We start from the raw sequence: 22,933 nt of genomic DNA, 5'->3' as shown, positions 1-22,933 counted from the left end.
CAATACCCAAGGTATCCATGTGTATTAAAGTGTAATCATAGCACTGGATCAAAGTGTGGGGTGGAATTAAGTGATAAGTAATACAAAGACAACTAAGCAAATGAAACACAGTGTTAGGCAGAAAAGGAAAAGGAATCATACCACAATATATGCTTAGTTCAGCTGAAGACAGCATTAGAGTCCTAATAATGTAAACATGGAATCATTTAGCCAAAAGTCATATTAAACTGACAAGATAGGGGATGGGTGTAGTGGTAGATAAGTCCTACTTTCCAGGAGGCAGAAATACCTAAAACTGAAAAAAAGAATTGGAAGCAATATACCCAAGTTATTTATTAGCAATGCGAAGGTAAATACCCTCACGTGGAGAGTGACAAATTGGCAAAGGGAGGGGGGACAGATTTTTGAATCAAAATCTATTTAAGTGTCCCTAAACTATATATGCATGTGCACAACTGATGAGCAAAAGTATAATATTTTTAAAAATCAAGCTCTTTGAAAATCATGTAAAATTCCATTACCAAATAGCACACGCTGCTGTGCTTGAGACCAACAAGATGTGAGATTAGACCAGGATCCAGCAGGACAAGGCACCCATGTCCAGTTCACCACTGTCTTAGTGCTCAGATCAGAATATGTGCCCATATATTTGCTGAATGAATAAATGGATGAGAAGAATGTAAAGTCATTTTAGCATAGAGACACATTAAAAAATGTATATAATAGTTGTAGAGAGAGAGATTGATTCTGTTGTAGTAAAAATGACAGGAAAGACTGCACGCAAATAAAGCAGAGTATGCCAAATGCATAACGCAGGCATGAAGCAAGGTGTTCCAAACACAAAGGCAAAGGAGCTTGAAACATGATGTGAGCAGAAAACTGACAAACATTTGAAGTTTATACCATGTGATATTTGTTACAGAGTCAATATTTTCCTCTATAATTGTTTTACTTAAATATTTAATGAGTACCTCCTACGTATCAGGCACTGTTCTAAGTCCCATAGATACAGCAGTGAATGAAAAAAATCTCTGCTGTGATGGGACATACATTATAGCGAGAGGGATATTAAACAAACAAATATCTAGTATCAGATTGGGTTAAGTGCTGTGGAGAAAAAAAAATTGAGGGAGGAGAGGAAGAAAAAGAAAATGGGTGTAAAGAGTGGTGGTTTGCTAATTACTGTATGTTAGGTGTTCAGCGGAAGATCTCCCTGGTTAAGATGACATCTCAATAGGAACTTGAAGAAAATGAAGGAGTGAATTATACATATTATCTTGGGAAGAGAATTCCAGGCAGAAGAAATAATAAGTGTTTTTTGCTTGGTGGTGTGTGGGCCATGGTAGGGACTCTGGCACTCATTCTGAAGGAAGCCACCACAAGGTTTTAAGAATATCTGACGTGACTTGCATTTAAAAGGATCACTCTGATAGCTATGTTGAGAACAGTCAGTAAGAGGGAAGGACAAGAGAAGAGAGAAGTGAGGAGGCTAATGTAGTCATCCAGGTGAAAATATATGGTGGCCTGGACTGTCTGGTGGCATGGTGAAATAATTCTAATTCCTTGAAAAGCTTTTCTACATTTCTATCAGTCAGTGCTAAGCGCTGACTTCATTTTTTCCACAAAGTTATCACAATATTCTAGAATCGATATTGAAAGTGAGATCCTTCTAGGTTATGAACCACTAGATATAGGATGTCATGTGGAATAGGGAATTTGAAGTATAAAAGTAAACCTAAGACCTATTAAAGTGGATTTTGCCTCAATAGTCTCCAACATCCCTGTTTACAAAGCATATAGCTCTTTGAATAGTATCATTTATGTGCAAATCATTCTATTGTAGATTTTTAAAAGATATTCATTAAAAATAACACAAAAAGCATTCTTAATACTGGTAAACAACAGTATTAATATGACACTATACGTCAAAAACCTCCTTTAAAAAAAGTACCCAGGGCTTCCCTGGTGGCGCAGTGGTTGAGAATCTGCCTGCCAATGCAGGGAACACGGGTTCGAGCCCTGGTCTGGGAAGATCCCACGTGCCGCGGAGCGACTAGGCCCGTGAGCCACAATTGCTGAGCCTGCGCGTCTGGAGCCTGTGCTCTGTAACAAGAGAGGCTGCGATAGTGAGAGGCCCACGCGCCGCGATGAAGAGTGGCCCCCACTTGCCACAACTAGAGAAAGCCCTCGCACAGAAATGAAGACCCAACACGGCCATAAATAAATAAAATAAAAATTAAAGAAAAAAAAAAGTACCCAACTTCTGACTTAGTAATTTCATGTCTAGGACATGTCCTCAGGTCAACTTCAAAAGACTCATGAGCAAAGATGTTCATCACAAAGAACTGTCAAGAGTATGTAAAGGTTATAGTATACTGGCAAATACCACATAACCAACTGAATTTGATGTAAATTTCTGGTTGACAAAAGTGTTCGAAATATATTAAATGAATTAAAAGGTTACAATTAAGAAGTCAGATGCTGATTTTAAAAATAGGGGGAAAGTATGAACGTGGGCATTGAGAGTATGAAAGTCAATGAGGATATAGATAAAACAAAACCGGCCAGGAGTTGACATTACTGAATCTGCGTGACAGGTACCTGGAATAGGGGCAGGATCATACCATTCTCTCTACTCGTGTAAATGGTTAAAAGAAAAAGTAAAAAAAAAGTTCACTAAAATGTTAACTGGCAATTTGGGTATAGAACTGCAGATGTTTTCTTCTTTTAGCACAACTAAGTCCAAGTTCTCATTTATCCCCAGTCACTTCAAGAGACTGAGACAAGTTTAACTTACCACCCAACAGGCATTTCCAAGATCAGCAATCTTCACTTGGAGCTTTTCTGCATTTTTTGGCTCAAGGGGATTAACAAGAAAATTTCCAGCAGTGGATTTTCCTATAGACAACAGGTATCATCAATAAGACTGTTCAATGAACACAGAAATATCCAAAGGTTAATAAAACTCTATGAAGTAATTCACCCAGGCCCCCAACTGGCAACCTACAATAAATTTTCTATAATAAACCAAGTAAAGCAACACCTTGACTTCCCAGAATTAAAACCTCTGCCTTCACAGCAACAAGTAAAATGCTGTATACTCACTGTTTAACCAATAAAAATCAAATTGAGCTACACATTTACACATTGAAGGTAACTTGGACACCTGCTGTAAAGCTATATTTATAACAACAATGGTACTTTTAGTTTAGAAATTCATGAAAAATTTTTTTCTATGTGGTGAATTTTTAAAAATTGTATAGCTGATTTACAACATACTAGTTTCAGGTATAAAACATAGCAACTCAGCATTTTTATAGATTATATTCCATTTAAAGTCACCACAAAGTAATACTATATTTCCCTGTGCTGTACAATATATCCCTGTAGCCTATCTATTTTATTATATATGGTAGCTTGTTCCTCTCAATCCCCTCCTCCCTCTCCACACTGGTAACCACCTATCGTTCTCTATACCTGTGAGTCTGTTTCTGTTTTGCTGAATTCATCTGTTTTATTTTTTAGGTTCCACAGATAAGTGATAACATACATTATTTGTCTTTGTCTGTCTGACTTATTAGAAATTCATGAATATGTTATGCAGGGAAGGAGTACTGGGGAAGTACCTTTGTTGTCTAGTGGTCCATTATGTTCTTGCTCTTGCTCATCTTCACAGGGTATCTCTGCTCGAATGCTTTCTTGAAGTTGGCTAATGTCCTGTTCACTGAATGACCGGTCTACATTTGATGAAGACTGGCACATCATGGTATCTGACACCTCAGAGGTTACAGGTGTACAGGAGTCTGTTTCTTGAGATGTGCTGCTGTCTCCATTTTGGGAACTTAGAAAACTAGGTTCCTTCTTCAAATTTTGGACATCACAGTCATTAGCATTATGTAGATCCTCTTTAAGCCTCAATGTTTCTTTATTATTGTTCTCAGTATAATTAATGACTTCAATTACTCCATTGCAATTTATTTCTGCTGCACCACCCTCTACACCATGTTCTGTAAATGTTTGATCCTGGTGAATGGTACTTGACTCTTCTAAGGAACAAAGACAAAAAGGATGTACGTGTATGCATACGCATGAAAGAACAAAAAAAATCTCTCCACAAGATTAAAACGTTTTCTAGAACTTTATACAGGGTGACATAAAAACATGACTGCACATCTAAAATCTATTTATGAAAGGACAAAGATCTTCTTATTCTTACCCAATAGCTAAATGAGGTCTACGTTGCATTTCCTGAGAAAAGTTAGAAATTACATTTGAATATTACCTAACATTTATGACAAATTCTGTATTCTTACTGTATAACGACACCCCCAGAGATGTTGTATATGCATGAAACCACTATATTATAAAACAATGATAAATTAATGTTAAAGTTTGCTATAAAGTAATTTTTGTGATGCTCTATTTATACCAAGTTTTTCTTGGGTCATTTTATTAGGTGAGTTCTCTTTCAAGGGTCTTTCAACAGGACTCTCTGATTCTTCTTGCTGGTTTGGTCTTTTTTGCCCAGGGCCCGACTCTTTTTCCATTTCCTCAATTTCCTGCATTCGCTTCTCTAGTAATTCTGCCTGGCGCTTCTGCTTCTTCTTCAATTTCTTCTTCTTATTCTTTGACATTTTGTCAGCCTGGGCGGAGATTACAAACAGATAAAGCCTTCAGGTGGCTAATCCATTATCCCCAGTTGGAGATAACTGTTCATTTTAATTACTTCTTAATTAAATTCCACTCTTGTCCTAACATAGCACTTAAGCTTTTCATTAATTTAAAAAATGCAGATACTCTTAAGAAACCAAATTAAAACAAAATTAACAACAAATCTTGGTCCTCTGAACAGTCTGTGGGGCTGGTCCACTCTCATGCTCAAATTTATGGAAACGTCACCAGTACAAACTTGCTGAAGATGCACAGGAATTTATTGGAGAAAATTACAGAAGCGCAGGAATATTTTTTTTCTCTGGTTTCCAAACTATAAATAAACTGTGATCCATAACAGAAGAATCCCTGCCCATTGCCCATAGATCAGAATTAAATATAGAAACACCTTATACTTACTGGTTTAGGCTGGGGTGCAGTACTGACTGAAAAGAAAAGAAAACCAAGTAAGAATCCTGGCATTCAGCAGGAAATATAAACCAAGACACCCTACCAGAATGAAAAGTCTTTCTTGTACAGTTTATATTGTAGAGAGAACTACTGTTTTTAAGCAATTTTGGTAGAAGCAACATTATTTTTTTTAAAAGAACAAACAATGCATACAAAAGTCAACAAACTTAAAATAAATTTAAATAAATTCTTCGCCAGGTAGCATCAATATATGCAAAGAACCAAGTCTTCCTTTCTGATTTACGTCATTCATGTTGCTAAAAACTCATTCCCATGTACTGCTTAAAACAGAAAAGGACAGGCAACAACCCTCTCATCCCCACCCAGGACTAATTCGTCCCTGTGACACTTGTCAGTTTTAAAAGGAGAGTGGCATCAAAAGCTACAGTAATTTATTACATAGCATGTTATGGATATTAGTTTAGCTTAGGTGGGAGGTAGGATCTTCAGTCTTCCTTAAAAAAAAAAAAAAATTTTTTTTTAATTGTGGTAAGAAACTTGTAATATAAAATTTCCCTCTTAACCATCCTTAAGCATACAGTTCAGTAGTGTTAATTTCACATAGTTGTGTAACATTTCTAGAACTTTTTCACTGTGCAAAAATGAAATTCTATGCCCATTGAACAATTGCCCCTTGCTCCCTTTGTAGGTCTTCTTTTTCAAAGGAAGTCTCTGGATAATTGATATTTCAACCTGAGGATCAAGAGAGTTCCTCAAATATAATTAAACTACTAAAATTAAAATCTGTACCACAAATGGAAAAAAGTCATCATAATCATAGTAGCCACCATTTATTTAACGCATAGTACTGTGTGGCATACTACTAACTGCTTTAACATGAAATTTAATCCCAGTAACTCCTGCCTGAGAAAAAAGAAGTCAAGTCATGTGCCCAAGGTCATTCAATGAATGAACCAAGGATTCAAAATAGGTTATGTCCACTCCAGTGCTTAAACCCAAGCTCTTACTAGCAATGTTATCTTGCCCCTGCACAGGGATCACTGATTCACATAGGTGAGCATGTATGAACATCAAAAAAGACCATCAAATCACAAGAGAAAACATTTTAACAACAACGTGAATCAGCTTTTATAATACACAACATATCTGGACCTAAAAGGCACAGTCTTCTTCCCCTATGGGAATAATACTGAGTATAAAAAGTCTTTTGAAGGCTGGAACTATTTCTTATGTAAGTACTTATTATATCTTACTGTTAAATGAATTAGTGGTGTTTTACTTTTACTTAACTGTCAGGTAATGGAATAAAAACAAGAAGTTCTCTTAACTTCTAATGAAAGTGAAGTCCCCAAAGAAAATATACCTGCAGATCCAGAAGGTGGAGGAGCTCCAGATCGCTGCCATTCTGTTGCTTCTGCAGCCAGCTTCCGGATGTACTGTTCATTCACTGACAACAAGATGTTTTCTGGTTTAATGTCAGTGTGGATGATACGGCACTTGGTGTGTAAATAATCCAGACCCTGTAACACCTGAATGGGAATAGAGCAGTAGACTTGCAAACACAAAATACAAGTCTTTCTGGAGAGGGAAAAAATCACAATACAACATTTTGAAAAAATAAAAAATAAAAATGATATGGTAGTTTTCTACAGAGAAAGCATTTTTTTTAAAGCACAACAAACTTCCCCAGAAAGATTAACTGTAAACTATGAACAAAGGCAAGAGTTTATTTACAATAAAAAGTTCTTCCAAGTTTTACAAAGCTAATTCTATTTGGAGATATTTATTGATACATTATAGAGACGAAGAATAAACGGTTGACATTGTCCTTTAACTACTGAAATGTAGGTCATGAAAGAGATTTAGGTATCTTTAAATTCAAATATCCTTGTTGATGAAGAACTGAGGTCTCTTGCTTCCCAGTTTGGAGCTCTGTCCAACAAAACACATTATCTAAACAAACTGTTAGCCCTCTGAGGTATTACCACTTTCCTGGTGACAAACTTCTTCACTATATATTGAAAGCTGTTTAGAATATGAGAAAATGCTCATGAATAATGTTATATAAAGAGATGGTAAATTTGACAATTTTCTATTAATATATAATCAATTTTTGCAACCAGAACTTCTGGATAAGGGCTCCAAATTTCTAAAATCAGGCATTACACTCAGCTCCCCACCTAATAATTATTACAGACGATTAACCTGGGGGAAAATGGTTACACTAAAACATTTAAAAACAGAATAAACACAATAAACCCTAGGGGCTGAATAAATAATTTCAGCAATTAAAAAAACCTAGTTTTAAAAATAAAAATGCTATTGGAAATAGGAAACTCCTGACACTTTAAGAATCTAAAAAAATTACCACATACAAACTATTATGTATAAAATAAATAAGCTACAAGGATATACTGTACAACACAAGGAATATAGCCGATATTTTATAATAACTATAATGGAGTATAACCTTAAAAAAAAACCCCACCACACAGAAAATATTAAGATACATACTTGTTGAATAATTTTTTTGACACACGGCAGTGGAAGCCCTTGATAATTGGACTTGATGATCCACTTGAGCAGATGATGCCCCAAAACTTCAAACACCATGCAGATATCTAGGAGTTTGTTAAGGAGGAAAAGGGAGACAGAAGAGAAGAAAGGGGGCAAGACAAGCTGTGTTCCACCTCAATGAAATTATTATTGTATTCTTTCAGTATAAAGAGTTATAGAGCTTGACTAAAAAAGAAAATCTAGCTGTCAATATTCTGAAATTCTAAAGGTTAATTAATGCTTTAGTCACAGAAAATACCCCAAATATGGAAAACTCTGGGGTGCTGGTTTATTAATAAAACTATGCACATTAAAACACTCAGTGATAAAAATAAAAGTGAAACATATACATAAAATTAGTAAAAGCACTATAGGCTTAAGGTGTTGATTAGTCTCTTCCCTGATGTCAAAACTAATGTCCAGGGTAACAACGCCTACTCTCATAGTATCAAAGCAAGGAAAAATAAATTTGGCTTTAGCGAAAGAAGACAATGTACCAAAACGAGCTAAAAAATGTAAATGTCAACATTTTAAAAAAATAGGAAACTGACTTGCTTTACGCTCTTTACTTTACAAAACTAATCTTGATTCTACTGCCACCATGTGTTCTCTTATGTATGAACACCCTAATCACGCCTCATAACAGGAATACTCTTTGGGCCTAGTAGTGCCAGGGCTAGGGGACTGCAGGGATTTTAGTCAGAAGATGTTGGTATTTTCGACCTCTAGAAGCTTCCACATAAATTGGAAAGTCAAGACATACATATGTAATAATGATCTAGCACTCAGACTTTTGTTTTAAATAAGATTCTCTGCTAAAGGAAAACCTGGACTCCTTAAAGAAATGGCCAATTCCAGGGAAAACCTGGAATACCTTGCTGTGCCAACAGTAAGGGAACACGTCAGGAGGAAACAGGAACCAGCTTGAAGAAGCCACTGGCTGGTTAAGAATCCGCCTGCCAATGCAGGGGACATGGGTTCGAGCCCTGGTCCGGGAAGATCCCACATGCCGCAAAGCAACTGGGCCCGTGCACCACAACTACTGAGCCTGTGCTCTAGAGCCCACAAGCCACAACTACGGAAGCCCACGTGACACAACTACTGAAGCCTGTGCGCCTAGAGCCCGTGCTCCACAACAAGAGAAGCCACCGCAATGAGGAGCCAGCGCACCTCAACGAAGAGTAGCCCCTGCTCGCTGCAACTAGAGAAAGCCTGTGCACAGCAACGAAGACCCAACGCAACCAATAAATAAATAAATAAATAAATAAGTAAATAAAATAAATCTATTTAAAAAAAAAAAGAAGCCACTGGCCAAAGTTGAGAACATTTTAAAGAGTGAAGTTATGAATTAGCTTATAAATGAAAAACAGAATGAATCCAAACGGGATACTAAAATAAGTGTGTGTTCGGGGGAGGAAAATGTCTTCTTCAGAGAAAAAGTCAACTAATACATACATAAAGTATGACAGAAATAAAAACTTACCATTTTACCATCACTATAGTAATAACTGAACTGATTCAGATAAGAATCAATGAATACTAAAACTACTAAGTGAAGACTTCTAGGGGAAAAAGAATTCTCACAGTGTCACATTATCACCCCATAGGTTGCTTATTAATTATAAAAGGAAAAAGATACTTTTAAACAGGGAAATCGAGCAGACACTGCCTTAACCATGTAATCAAACATATCATCACCAATGATAAGCACAAATTCACATTATGTGCCCTCTGATATAATAATACACTGAGAAAAATAAAACATCATCCATGTAGCATACTTGACAAAAATGATTAATGAACTTAATCATGAGGAAATAATCAGACAAATCCAAATTAAGGAACAATACAACTGGCCTGGATTCTCTGGCCGGTGGGGCGGGGGGGGAGTGAATGCCATGAAAGGAACCGTTCTTAATTAAAGAAGATTAAAAAAGGCACATGACTACCTCAGAAAATACAAATCAAAATTACAGGATGATACTATTTCAAACTCAAAAGAATAACTAAAATAAAAAGACTAACATGACCAAATGTAGATGAGCATATGGAGCAATTAGAACTCCCATATTATGCTAACAGAAGTATAAAATGGTACAACCACTTTGGAAAACTGGTTGGTAATTTCTTAAGAGTTAAACATACATCTAGGAACTTCTGCTTCAGTCAAGATGGAGTAACAGGGACTGGCTTAACCCTCTTGCTTTAAGCGACAACAAAAAAATCAGACAAAATACATAAAACAACAGATTTAAAGACCCTGGACATCAGGCAAAGAAGGCAGTGATCCCTGAGAGATCACTGTCTTCTTACTGTCTTGAGACTCTCCAAGCAAACCCCTTGAGTTAAACAGACGGAGCTGAGAGTCCTGGGAGATCAAGGCAGCAGCTATGGTTCACAGAACAATACTAGCGAGGAGAGAGCTGCAGAGAAAGAGAACCCTGGAGATGTGCAAAGGGATCCCCCTCAAGTATTCAGTAGAGTAGTAATCAGCATAGGTATATGAGGAAACTACTAGAGGGGAAAAAAATCATCTGAAAGGATTAGAGGGAATAGTGCCCAGCATTCTCACAGGGCTCCAACAGTATCTGGTCTCATGAAAAGGACTAGAAAAATTCAGTTATAGTCATAGGCCAGAAATAAATCCACACATATATGGTCAATTAATTTACAACAAAGTAGCCAAGAACTTACAATGGGGACAGTAATTTCAATAAATCATGGGGGGAAAACTGAACAGCTACATGCAAAAGAATGAAACTGGACCATTATCTTACACTAGACCCCAAAATCAACTCAAAATGGATTAACGACTTGAACATAAGACCTGACACCATAAAACTCCTAGAAGAAAACACAGGTGGTAAGCTCCTTGACATTGGTCTTGGCGATGGTATTTTGGATCTGACACCAAAAACAAAGTCAACAAAAGCAAAAATGAACAAGTGGACTACATCAAACTAAAAATCTTCTGCAGAGCAAAGGAAACAAAATGAAAATGAAAAGGCAACCTATGGAATGGGAAAAAATATTTGCAAATCAAAGATCTGATAAGGGGTTAATATCAAAAATATATAAAGAACTCATATAACTCAATAGGGGGGAAAAAAACCCAATCTGATTAAAAAATGAACAAAGAATCTGAACATGTATTTTTCCAGAGAAGACATACAGATGGCCAACAGGTACATGAAAAGGTGTTCAACATCACTAATCATCAGGGAAATGCAAATCAAAACCACAATGATATACCACCTCACAGCTGTTAGAATGGCTATTATAAAAAAGACAAGCGATAACAAGTGTTGGTGAATATGTGGAGAAAAAGGAGCCCTTGTGCACTGTTGGTGGGAATGTAAACTGGTACAGCCACTACGGAAAACAGTACGGAGGTTCCTCAAAAAAACTAAAAAGAGAACTACCATACATTCCAGCAATTCCACTTTTGGGTATTTATCCGAAGAAAACAAAATCACTAACTTAAAAAGATGTGCACCCCCATGTTCACTGCAGCATTATTTACAATAACCAAGACATGGAAGCAACCCTAGTGTCCACTGATGGATGAATGGATAAAGAAAATATGGTCTACATACACAATGGAATATTATTTAGCCATAAGAAGAAGGAAATCTTGCCATTTGTGATAACATGGATGGACCTTGAGGGTGTTATGCTAAGTGAAATAAAACAGAGAAAGACAAATACCGTATGATCTTACTTATATGTGGAATCTAAAAACAAAACAAAACAACAAACTCATAGATACAGAAAACAGACTAGTGGTTGCCAAAGGTGGGGGGTGGGGGAAATGGGTGACGGTGGTCAGAAGGTGCAAACTTCCAGTTATAAGATGAGTAAGTCTGGGACTTCCCTGGGGGCACAGTGGTTAAGAACCCGCCTGCCAATGCAGGGGACACGGGTTCGAGGCCTGGTCCAGGAAGATCCCACATGCTGCGGAGCAACTAAGCCCGTGCACCACAACTACTGAGCCTGTGCTCTGGAGCCCGTGAGCCACAACTACTGAGCCCCAGGCGCCTAGAGCCCGTGCTCTCCAATAAGAGAAGCCACCGCAAGGAGAAGCCCGCGCACCACAACGAAGAGTAGCCCCATCTCGCCACAACTAGAGAAAACCCGCATGCAGCAACAAAGACCCAATGCAGCCAAAAATAAATAGATAAATGAATTTATTAAAAAAAAAAAAAAGATGAGTAAGTCCTGGGTGTGTAATGTACAGCATGGTGACTATTGTTAATAATACTATATTGTGTATTTGAGAGTTGCTAAGACAGTAAATCTTAAAGTTCTCATCACAAGAAAAAAACTGTAAGTATGTGTGGTGATGGATGTTAACTAAACTTACTATGGTACTCATTTTGCAATGTATACATCTATCAAATCATTATGTTGTACACCCAAAACTAATACAATGTTATATGTCAATTATATCTCAATTAAGAAAAAAAACTAGAAAAATTCATAGTCATGGGGCATTGGATAGATTATTCAGAAGACCTTGCCTCAGTAGAAGGAATGATTAGCCCTAGACTGAACACTGCTCTGGAGCCATCTAACAAATCATAAAAGTAAAATCAGAAAAGGACCAAACTGCTTCCAAGTAACAACTGCATCCCAGAACAAAGCTCAAGATTTATAGCTATACAACATATCCAGCAGCCAACAAGGTAAAAATCACAGTGTCTCAATCAAAGACTACCAGGCAACAAAGGTGCAGGAAAATGTATCTGAAAATTAGATACAGTAATAAATCAACCATTTGAAATTGACCCAGAACTGACCCAGATGTTAGAATTAGCAGACAAGGAAATTAAACAGTTATAGTAGTATTCCATATGTTGAAAAGAGATACAGAAGATATATATAGAAAAAAAGAGAGACGCAAAGATGATGTGGTGTATATGTATTAATGGAATGTGACTCAGCCATAAAAAAGAATGAAACCTCGCCATTTGTGACATGGACGGGGAGATGAGTGAGACAGAGAAAGACAAACACTGTACGATTTCACTTAATAATGTGGAATATAAAAGACAAAACAAATGAACAAACATAACAGAAAGTTACAGATACAGAGAACAAACAGGTGGTTGCCAGAGGGGAGTAAGGTGGAAGGAGGAAAGAAAAGGTGAGAGAGATTAAGTAGTACAAACCTCCAGTTGCAAAATAAGTGAGTCATGGGTGTGAAATGTACAGTGTGGGGAATATAGTCAATAACTACATAATATCTTTGTATGGTAACATAAACTAAGTAGACTTATCACGGTGATCATTTTGAAATGTATAGAAATATCAAATCACCACATTGTGCACCAGAACTAACATAGTGTTATAGGTCAATTATACTTCAAAAATAAACAAACAAACTCAAAAGAAAAAGATCAAATCTGTGGTTACCAGAGGTGGTGGTTAGGGGAGGGGAAACTGGATGAAGGCAGTCAAAAGGTATAAATTTCCAGTTACAAGATAAGTACTAGGGATATAATGTACAATACAATAAATATAATTAACAATGCTATATGTTATATATGTAAGTTACTGGGAGTAAAGTCTAAAAGTTCTCACCACAAAGAAAAATATATTTTTTTCTATTTAATTTTGTTATTTTACGAGATGAATTATTGTGTGATAATCATTTAATGATGTATGTAAGTCAAATCATTATGCTGTAGTCCTTATACTTATACACTGCTGTATGTCAATTATACTTCAATAAGACTGGAAGAAAAAAAAAAAAGATACCCAAATTGAACTTCTGAGATGAAAAGCAGAAAAAGACCCTGGATGGGATAAATGGCAGATTAAGCACTGCAGAATGAGATTAGTGAACTCGAAGGTATAGCAATAGAAAGTATCCAAAATGAACTACACAAAGAAAAAATAATACAAACCAACAAATAAACCCACCCACCCACAAAAGTAAGCTGCACCGGCAACTTCAAGTGACCCAAAAAAAGGAAGGGGGGGAAGGGAAGGAAGGTATTTGCTCTTTGCAATGGATCAAGAAATCATAAAAGTGATGGCAATAATCAACCCAGTAGCAAAGTGTATACCTAGCGCTTAGATTCTGTTCTCATTTCCCAACTCATAGGAATTAGGGCTTTTTAAAGAAATGGCTGACCCCAGGTTTGGGACAAGAAATGCACAAAATGAGCCTGGAACATTTTGATGTGCCAAATCATAAAGGAACTGTCAAAAACCTTGTGGCTCCTGACTGAAATTAAGAATTAAAAAACTAAAAGAAAAAAAAAGTATGAGACATTTGGAGAGACTGAAACACTGACTAGAAAAAAGGACTTAAGAAACTGGTCCCCAATGTTTTAGGAATAATAACTGTGTTGGGGTTATATTTTAAGTCTTTGTCTTTTGGAGATACATGCTAAAATAATTACAGATGAAAACATATCTTTAAGATTGGTCACAAAATTATCAGGAGATACAGACAAAACAAGATTGTGAGTTGATAACTTCTGAAATGGGTAATGGATCTATGAGGATTCATCAAACTATTCTACTTCTGTATATATGAAATATATCAAAATAAGGTATTTTAGAATGCAGACTGATTAAACAAACCAGAAAACAGAATTTTTAAGTTATTTTCATGTTCCTAGCTTCAATATTAACTTTCATTTGTTGAGAGATTACAATTTGACAACAATGTTATTTTAATTTGTAAGCAGTGATATAAAAATGACCAAACATTCAGTAGCTTAAAAAACAAGAATTGGGTAAAATATCAAAAGAATATGTGAAAAAAAATTTTGTGGGAGATGTTGTAAAGGAAAAAAAAAAAAAGGCTGAAAACTAATTAAGAGCCACATTTAGAGTGCCTTATAAGAAAAGCTAGCAAAAGAGGTAAAACACATACTAAAAAAAAAAGGTTTCCTAAAACATAGTAGGTCACATAGGTGGCCAAAAATGACACTTACTAATGTCAATATTATATAAAATCAGCTGTCCCTTCTTAATCACTCTTCTCCCCTCACCACTCATGGAAGTAGAATGAACCCATTTATACTGAAGTCTATATTAACTTTCTAGTTCAGAGTCCTGTGATACTTCAATATGAGAAAGGACAGTGCTCCAGAGAAAAGGCAGTATGCCCAGATACAATGAAAAATACAGATATATAGCTCCATGCAGGTGTACCTGTGTTGTGAAAAGAGATGAGGGGCAGGAGAATGACATAATCCATTAAACCTTAACTCAGTACTCTGCGTTTTATCCTTTCTAATCTCTAGAAGCAGCAAATAATGCAGTAGCCAAGATAGCTGGGAGACAAGTAAGAGGAAGGGCAAAGAGAAATGGCTATGGATAAAGACAGAAATGAATAAAAAAGGAACTCAGTGGATAGAAACTACAGAGAAACCATCTGGTAGTGTCTGGAAAATATCTTAGAACTTGAAATTCAAATCTAATAAGATATTTCAATAGTTAAAAACAAAGCCTTCTTGCTTAGGGTCAAATAAAGGTACTCAGCATTACTGAGGAGACTATTTAGAATATTTCTACAGTTTTACTACAATATTCCCAAATTAATAGGAAAATGTGGCACAGTGAGAAACAGTACAAGATGAAGAAATAGGGAAACATAACCTAATGGCAATCATGACATCCTGTATGGTTTTATTTCATGGTTAGCCTTCCTCTTAATTCTCTGAAAACATGCATACCACACACACACACACAGAGTAAGCCATCTATGAAATGACCACAACAGACGTAAAATGATGATTCATATGAAATGCTTCTTGTACCAGTTTCCTTAGCGATTTGGGGAAGGGGGGGATTTGATTTATATTTCTCCAAGGAAGTAACTGAAAACTAACTTCAGAATGATAGATAAAATCTTTATGTTATCACCTGTTCTCTCTCCTTTCTCATCCTCTCTCCTTGCTTCTCTGTTCAAATCTCTAACCATAGTCCACATGATTAGAGATGGGCCCTATGTAGCCCATCTCCTTAAAAAAAGATCATCACTGGCAATTAAAAATGTGTGCTAAGAGAAGCTAAACATGCAGGGAAAGTAGAATGATATATGCAATGTCTTTCCTTATACATTTTAAAATAGTTTATAAACAGGTTTCAGACTCTCCAATCCAAGTGAGATTCTTCTTCATCTTTCATTCTGAAAAATGTGATAGGCCTTTACAAGCATAGCTGTTGCAACAACCTTTCAATTACTTCGGTGCATGTCACTCTGATATTAACCTGTGGGGAAAAAAACAGCTAACATTCCTTCCAACTTTAAAATTCTAAAATTCTGGATCAAAACATAAAACAAGTCAGTTTTTCCATTATGACAGAATGTGAACAATTACACCTGTTTAGATTTTAAGCATACATGTACAGCCTCTTAAATACTGAGATAAAATGCATTAAATTCTTGTTTACCCAGTATTTCTTTCTTTCTTTTAAATTTTAATTAATTAATTTATTTATTTTTGGCTGCACTGGGTCTCCATTGCTGCGCGTGGGCTTTCTCTAGTTGCGGCGAGGTGGGGCTACTCTTCGTTGAGGTGCGGGGGCTTCTCACTGCGGTGGCTTCTCTTGTTGTGGAGCACGGGCCCTAGAGTGCGCGGGCTTCAGTAGTTGCAGCTCGCAGGCTCTAGGGCACAGGCTCAGTAGTTGTGGCGCACGGGCTTAGTTGCTCTGCGGATCTTCCTGGACCAGGGATCGAACCCATGTCCCCTACATTGGCAGGCAGATTCTTAACCACTGGACCACCAGGGAAGTCCTTTACCCAGTATTTCTCATTAACTCCATTAAAATTTCTGTGCTAATTGATAAAAATCATAGAAACTACTTACTAGCACAAGATTCTTTTTTTAAAAAGTTTCTTTTGTGTTTGGTTTTAATTTGCCTGAAAAAAGGAAAAAAGTGTAACGCCAATAGCCTAAAAAATCACAACATACAAAGAGAGACCTGATTCATATCTGTGTTCAAAAGTTTACAATAAAATAAAGTAATTTGATTATAGTTTGTTTTGAGAGAAGAGACCAATGTTACCTGTACAAATCTCGTTCCTTTCTTTGGGATAAAGTTATTTCATGATTTGTTTTCAAATAGGTTTTAAAAAGGATACGTGTTCCATTAACTCCTGATATTTTAAAGTCATCTAGTAGTTGAACAACCATTTCTCTATTTGGATCATTAGGATCTGAATTGCGAACCTACAACAGGGAAGAAACAATGCTTAGCAAAAGGGAAACCATAGAAATAAACCAAATGGTGGTGGGGGAGGGGATATCTGCAGCAAATATAACAAAGGATTACTCCAAGAAAGAGCTCATACAAATCTATGAGACAAACATAAAATTTTAATAGCTCAAACAGACAAAGAACTTAATATAAGCAGTTCACAAAAGAAAACACAATCAACAAAGACTATTGTTTAATTATACCATTTTGCTACTCCCAAATTAACTGCTAGTTACCAGGCCAGGAGGAATTCAGGAGCTTTTGCAGGATGCAGTCAACCATTGCACTAACCATACTGTTTATTCAGCCTTCATTTTTTTTCATAGAAAAACTTTGAGGGAAGGAAGCAGTACACTGATTTACTTTGGGGCATGAGCTCCTTATCTTATCACAGACTGGCACTTTGAAAAGTACTTCCTCGGAGCTCTCCTGGTCTAGCTTCCTTACTTTACGAATGAAAAACCTAAGGCTCAGAAGAAATAAAACGATGAGTTGAAGGATATATTCGGATAGAGCTGGCCCTAAAACTCATGTTTTCTAACTCTGAGTTTAAGCTCCTTCTACTACACTGACACTTACTAATTTGTAACAAAACTGAAAATAAGCTTTTGATAATATTTACCTAAGTTTCCAGGTAATAAAGGAAATTAGTAAATATAGTGCTTATTTTTATATATCTGTATAAGATTTTAAAACAAAATAGATATTATATATTTATTCACACAACTTTTCTTTTAACCATAGCAGGAAAGAAAAACATTCTTTGTGCTATCTGGCACATGAAACATACTCAATAAACATTTTTGTTTATTTGCAAGGTTTTTTTCCATTGTATATGTAGGGAAAATTCCCATCGCAGCATATTCCACCAGTTCCCTACCCCATACACAGGATGTGTAAATATTGTCTTCCTCTACCTCTTTAAGGATACTAGAACTTTACAGTAAAAATTAGCCATGCCAAAGAGTATACACTTGGTATATCTTAACTGAATAAAACTTCATTTATTTATAATGCTTTGCAGCTCACACATACAATCTAATACTTACTGATTTCAGCAACCGGATTTCATCTAGTGCTGTTTCGGTATAATGTTCAGCACTTTTAACTACTTTCATTGCCACAAACTTCTTCCCCCTAAGAAACAAACAGGCGATTAAGACTAAATGCTCTACCTTTATGTTAGGAAGCTGAGATTTAACTATAACTGGGAGACAGTGACAGAAGTACAAATATTGACTTCATATTCCCTGTACTCAAACACGAACTACTACTATGGGATCACCTGTACCTGTTAATAGCACTAACTGGCCAAACTTAACTTATGAGAAGAAGAAAATCTGTTCCTGGGTAATGTCAGTCACCAAACATTTCCTCTAAGTTAAAATCTACTTTCTGAATGCTCCGTGAATCCAAGTAAAACCATGAAGTGGGGATAAATAAGGGGGAAAGCTCCACCAAATCAGAAGTATTCTGTATATCTGTATAGCAAAACCTAAAAGGTTAAAAGCTATAATACTTTCCTCTAAGAAGCCAGAAGAAATACTTGGGTGAAAAACTGATAAAAAAATTAAGCACATAGATAGCAACTGCTGTCTCACCAAAGATAGATGGTATACTTTTAGGTAAACATCCAATGTTAATTGCCTGTGATTTTTATGTAGAGAAGTTTTATACTGTATGGTTAAACAAATCTGTTATCAAAACAAAATACAAGAAAATAAGTAATTTCACAAAGGTTGGTCTAGGGCATCATCTAAAAATTTAGCTCTACTCCAATGAGAAAAACTATGAACTTACATACTACACTTTCTTTGGGTATTTGTAATGTTTTGAATTTGGGAGTTTCAAGCGCCTTACTGATACTAATTTAATCAATCTTGTGTCTCCTCTAAGCTGACTCTTCATCTGAGGAAAGTCATTTGCCCAAGAACATCAAGATTCTCAGTAATAAGATTCTTATCAAGAAATCAGTCTAGAGCTTAGACTAAAAGTGGAAAATCAGACACAAACATTTAGGAATCACCTAATTCTCTTGCAGGATCACTAAAACTTACTGAATATCCCATGATAACCACACTGTTGAAAAGTGTCCCCAGCCCAACTTTCGGATCACATGATATCTCCCATTAAATAGATCTCCGATTTTCACAAGATGATAACCTCCTGGAAGAAACAGGGGGGAAATAGTCAGTTAAGTAGTAGGAAAAGGTATCTCACAACACATTTTTCAACATCTATACACCTTTTAGCAAATAAAAATGGTTTCTTCTAACGCAACCAATTCAACAAAAGAAAATGTTAAGTCAAGTCAGCAACACAGTATTATTAAGCTCATGTTACAAAAAATATCTTAAAGAATAAGAGTAATGATTTAGAGTGAGCAAGTGATGCTTTGTGGAACAACCAATGATTACTTAAAAAAATAAGTCATCCTCAAACAAAAATAAGGTTATGTTTCACAACATTCTTGCCCCTCAGTAATCCAAGATTTATCTAAACATATAAATCTATTTATAGTTGTAGTCTCAGGATGTTTTTTTAGGAGAGAGATTAATGAATTCCATTTATTTAACTTTAAAAAAAGAAATTGCTTTTCTAAAACATAAAAACCAGGAAGGCCTGAAAAGACTGCCAACAGTGGCAGGAATCAAGGGATTTAAACATGCATCTCTGCCTACTGAGAAGAACCAGGTTCTCCTCAATGGTTAAGAGATATTCTGTTATAATATCCTACCCAAGAATCCTGGAAAGTTTCATAAAAGAAACAGAAAAGATAATAGGCAACCTTATGACACAGTTTAAGTATCTATAATTCCAGTTTAATGTATCTTAGCAATCATCACTTTGAGAAAAGAGTAGTGAAAGGTGTTTTTCAAAAGTCTACATACCAAATCTTACCACTGGTTACTTCTGGGTGACAGCATTATAGACGGCTTTTGTTTTCTTTTTGTTTAACATATTTCTGAAATTTTCTAAGGTAAATATGCACTATCGTTTTTAAGGAGTAGAAACAAATTTAATTTAAACTAAGCTTTAATTAAGTCAAAGTAAAAGGAAATACTAATTCCTATACTTAGAGAAAAGGATGCAATAAGCAGAAAGCATTAATACTGTTTACGCTGATAAACCAAATATTCAAATGAAAAACTGCATATACATGGATCACATCTTACTTAGTATCTCCTCACAGAAAATCTTACCTTTACAATAATCATTGGGATCTTCCTGCTCATCATCATCAGATCCCAGAATCTCCTCTTCCTGCTCTGGGAGATCACTCTCAGAGTGGGGAGCAGAGCCTCGGTGCTGAGTTTCAGATCTAAGAAATAATACAAACATGTTCATTCCATATGGACAGAAGAAAACAGGACCAATTAACAGATACTACAAACAGAATGTTATGTAGTGGCAGCCTAGGAAAACATTACCTATCACTTTACCTCATGTTAGGAAAATATTAGCCTTAAAAAGTCAGTACATGACTAAATAAAATCTGGAAAATATATAAAAGTACAAAGGGAAAAAATTACTTGAATCTCAATGTCCAAACAAAATTGCTGATAAAACTACTAGACCTTCTTCCAGTAATCTGCTGTATTTTTATAAAAATATATATCGGTAATCACATACTTGATAAACAAATCTGTATCCGGCTTTGCCTATTATACTGTAAACTTTCCCCCTCATACCTATGCAATCTCTTAAGTCTTACATATTTCCCATAGAAGTATCACTATTTACTCTGGTACATTCTGCTCAGCTGGACATTTGTTTCTAATTTTTCACTACTAAAAAATAAAGCTGTTGAGTATTTTTAGATAATCTTTATTCTGTATTTAGAATTATTTCCCTAAAGTTAAACTACCAGATAAAGATAGAAACATTTCCCCTATTTATAAAAATAACATGTTAGGACTTCCCTGGTGGTGCAGTGGTTAAGAATCCGCCTGCCAATGCAGGGGACACGGGTTTGATCCCTGGTCTGGGAAGATGCCACATGCCGCGAAGCAACTAAGCCTGTTCGCCACAACTACTGAAGCCTGCACCCTAGAGCCCACATGCCATGTGCCACGAGCCCATGCACTGCAACTACTGAAGCCCGTGCGCTCTAGTGCCCGCATACCACAACTACTGAGGCCGTGTGCCACAACTACTGAAGCCCATGCACCTAGAGCCCATGCTCTGCAACAAAAGAAGCCACCACAAGGAGAAGCCTGCGCACAGCAGTGAAGACCCACTACAGCCAAAAATAAATTAAAAAAAAAAAAAGTTAAATGTAGGAAATTTGGAAAATAATTATTTTGTTAGATCTCTACTCTGAACATATTAACACTTTGGACTATTTCCTTCCAGTCTGTGGCCATGAACAGTTTTTAGGATTATTACATAGTATGACTTTTCTGATAGGGTTGTAGTGAATTACACCTCCAGCTACATATGGGCTTCCAGTATTTAAGTATTACTAAGTTCAGAAAACTTAGCTTATTTAACAGGTAAAAATGGTATCTCATTTTATAATGTATTAAACACTTCCAAATTGATTCCTTTCTCTACATGCTGTCAATTAGTCATATCAAAATTTTTGAGCACTGAGTAGTAGTTCAGGAGGCAGAAAGACTTGGATTTGCATTCAGGCTCTGACACTTATTAGCTGCCTGCTTCGTAAAGCTTTAAGCAAAAGAAACAGTGTCCATAGCACTCTTTTCAGTAGTTGTAGGAAAAGGAATTTTAATTCCCATTTTCCAGTATTTTATTTGTGTTTTCAAACCTGTTTCATCAGATTGTTTTTTCAAAAGATTCAATTTAACAGAAAATTATAATAGCAGAATCAGTTACATGGGCTGTTGAGACCTAAGAAATACCTTGGCAAGCATGACTAGATTTAGATTTTTGGTGGCCATTCCAACCTGCCTCAATTCTTGGTATTTTTTGTCCCCCAGAGGATACAAAAGTAGTTATAACACTGCAGGATTCAATGTGTTCATTCTCAGTGAAAACATGTCCTTGGGAAATTTATTCAGTATGGAACTACCTGGCTTACTTTCCTAAGTGGAAAAATAATGAGTCTGAATGAACATTTCCAAATTTATGATTAAGACATGTTTCTAAAACAAATTCTCTGATTTCAAACTTGTTGCCTTTTGCAATTAAAATTTCATTTTAAGAACTACAATTGAGAAATTTTTGAAAAGTAGTGAAATATAAGTAGCAAAAAACAGACATGAAAATGCTGGAATATTACAATTCCACAAGTATCATGGGAGTAGTCAAGTTAAAAATTTATTTTTTAAAGATTCGCAACATTTTTGGAAGAATATGTATTTGTGAAGTTGTTTTTAGTTATAAAACCAAACATTATTAAGTATCATTCCCAGTTCAAGGATTCAAAAAGGAATTATAAGTTCCAGGTCTCAATGTAAAATACAAGTCTCTATCCTGACCATGGCTGGTACAGAAGAAAATCCTGTCTCATTCTAAATCAATAAGAGAAATTGATCAACAAAAGGGGAAAAGATCCAATTTTTAACTTTTAAATTTCATTAAAAAATACACTTAATTTATATTTATTAATTTTAAGTATATACATAATGTCTTAAATGTTCTGTCATCTCTGTGTGTGTTGGATGTCCTGTGTCCTCAATCCCACAGTCTTCCTCTATCTTGATTTACTCCATTTTCATAGTGCACATTTATCAGTAACTTCTGGAGAATGAGTGCATGGGAGGTAAATTTATTAAGATCTCTCCTATCTTTATTTTATTTTATTCTCATCCTTGACTGCCAGTCTGGGTATAAAATACACTGCTCTGTTGCGTTCTAGCTTTCAGTGGTGCTGTTGACAAGTCCATCAATGTCTTCTGAGCTTTGAAATAGGGCTTGTTTTTCTCCCTGGAAGGTGTTTTTTGTTTGTTTTTTGTTTTGAAGGACCTTCTCTTTAATCCGCATGTTCTGAAATTTCCAGAGTGGCTTTTAAAAAAATCCATCTTGCTAAGTACTTTCTATGTACTTGCAAAATAGAGATTCATTCAGTTGAGAAAATTTCCTGTAATTCACTGAAAATTCAATCTTC

General features: G+C 35.8%; 1 protein-coding gene across 3 annotated transcripts in view; it reads right to left on the bottom strand.

Annotated features, from left to right (window-relative positions):
* SRPK1 (SRSF protein kinase 1) overlaps window positions 1–22,933 on the bottom strand; it is a 90,121-nt gene that overhangs the window by 15,996 nt on the left and 51,192 nt on the right. For all 3 annotated transcript variants that reach the window (XM_059938827.1, XM_059938828.1, XM_059938826.1), the window contains 10 exons: window positions 20,064–20,182; window positions 18,918–19,026; window positions 17,910–17,997; window positions 16,745–16,832; window positions 7,597–7,703; window positions 6,446–6,611; window positions 5,071–5,096; window positions 4,430–4,643; window positions 3,627–4,046; window positions 2,798–2,898 (listed from right to left, as the gene is read on the bottom strand). In XM_059938827.1, coding sequence (XP_059794810.1) covers window positions 2,798–2,898; window positions 3,627–4,046; window positions 4,430–4,643; window positions 5,071–5,096; window positions 6,446–6,611; window positions 7,597–7,703; window positions 16,745–16,832; window positions 17,910–17,997; window positions 18,918–19,026; window positions 20,064–20,182 — 1,438 coding nt within the window. The remainder of the gene's footprint in view (window positions 1–2,797; window positions 2,899–3,626; window positions 4,047–4,429; window positions 4,644–5,070; window positions 5,097–6,445; window positions 6,612–7,596; window positions 7,704–16,744; window positions 16,833–17,909; window positions 17,998–18,917; window positions 19,027–20,063; window positions 20,183–22,933) is intronic.

The sequence above is a fragment of the Balaenoptera ricei genome, chromosome 11 (assembly GCF_028023285.1).
Source record: "Balaenoptera ricei isolate mBalRic1 chromosome 11, mBalRic1.hap2, whole genome shotgun sequence".
Lineage (NCBI taxonomy): Eukaryota > Metazoa > Chordata > Mammalia > Artiodactyla > Balaenopteridae > Balaenoptera > Balaenoptera ricei.
The sequence above is the reverse complement of the archived record's forward strand: the minus strand, read 5'-3'. Positions and strand labels throughout refer to the sequence as shown.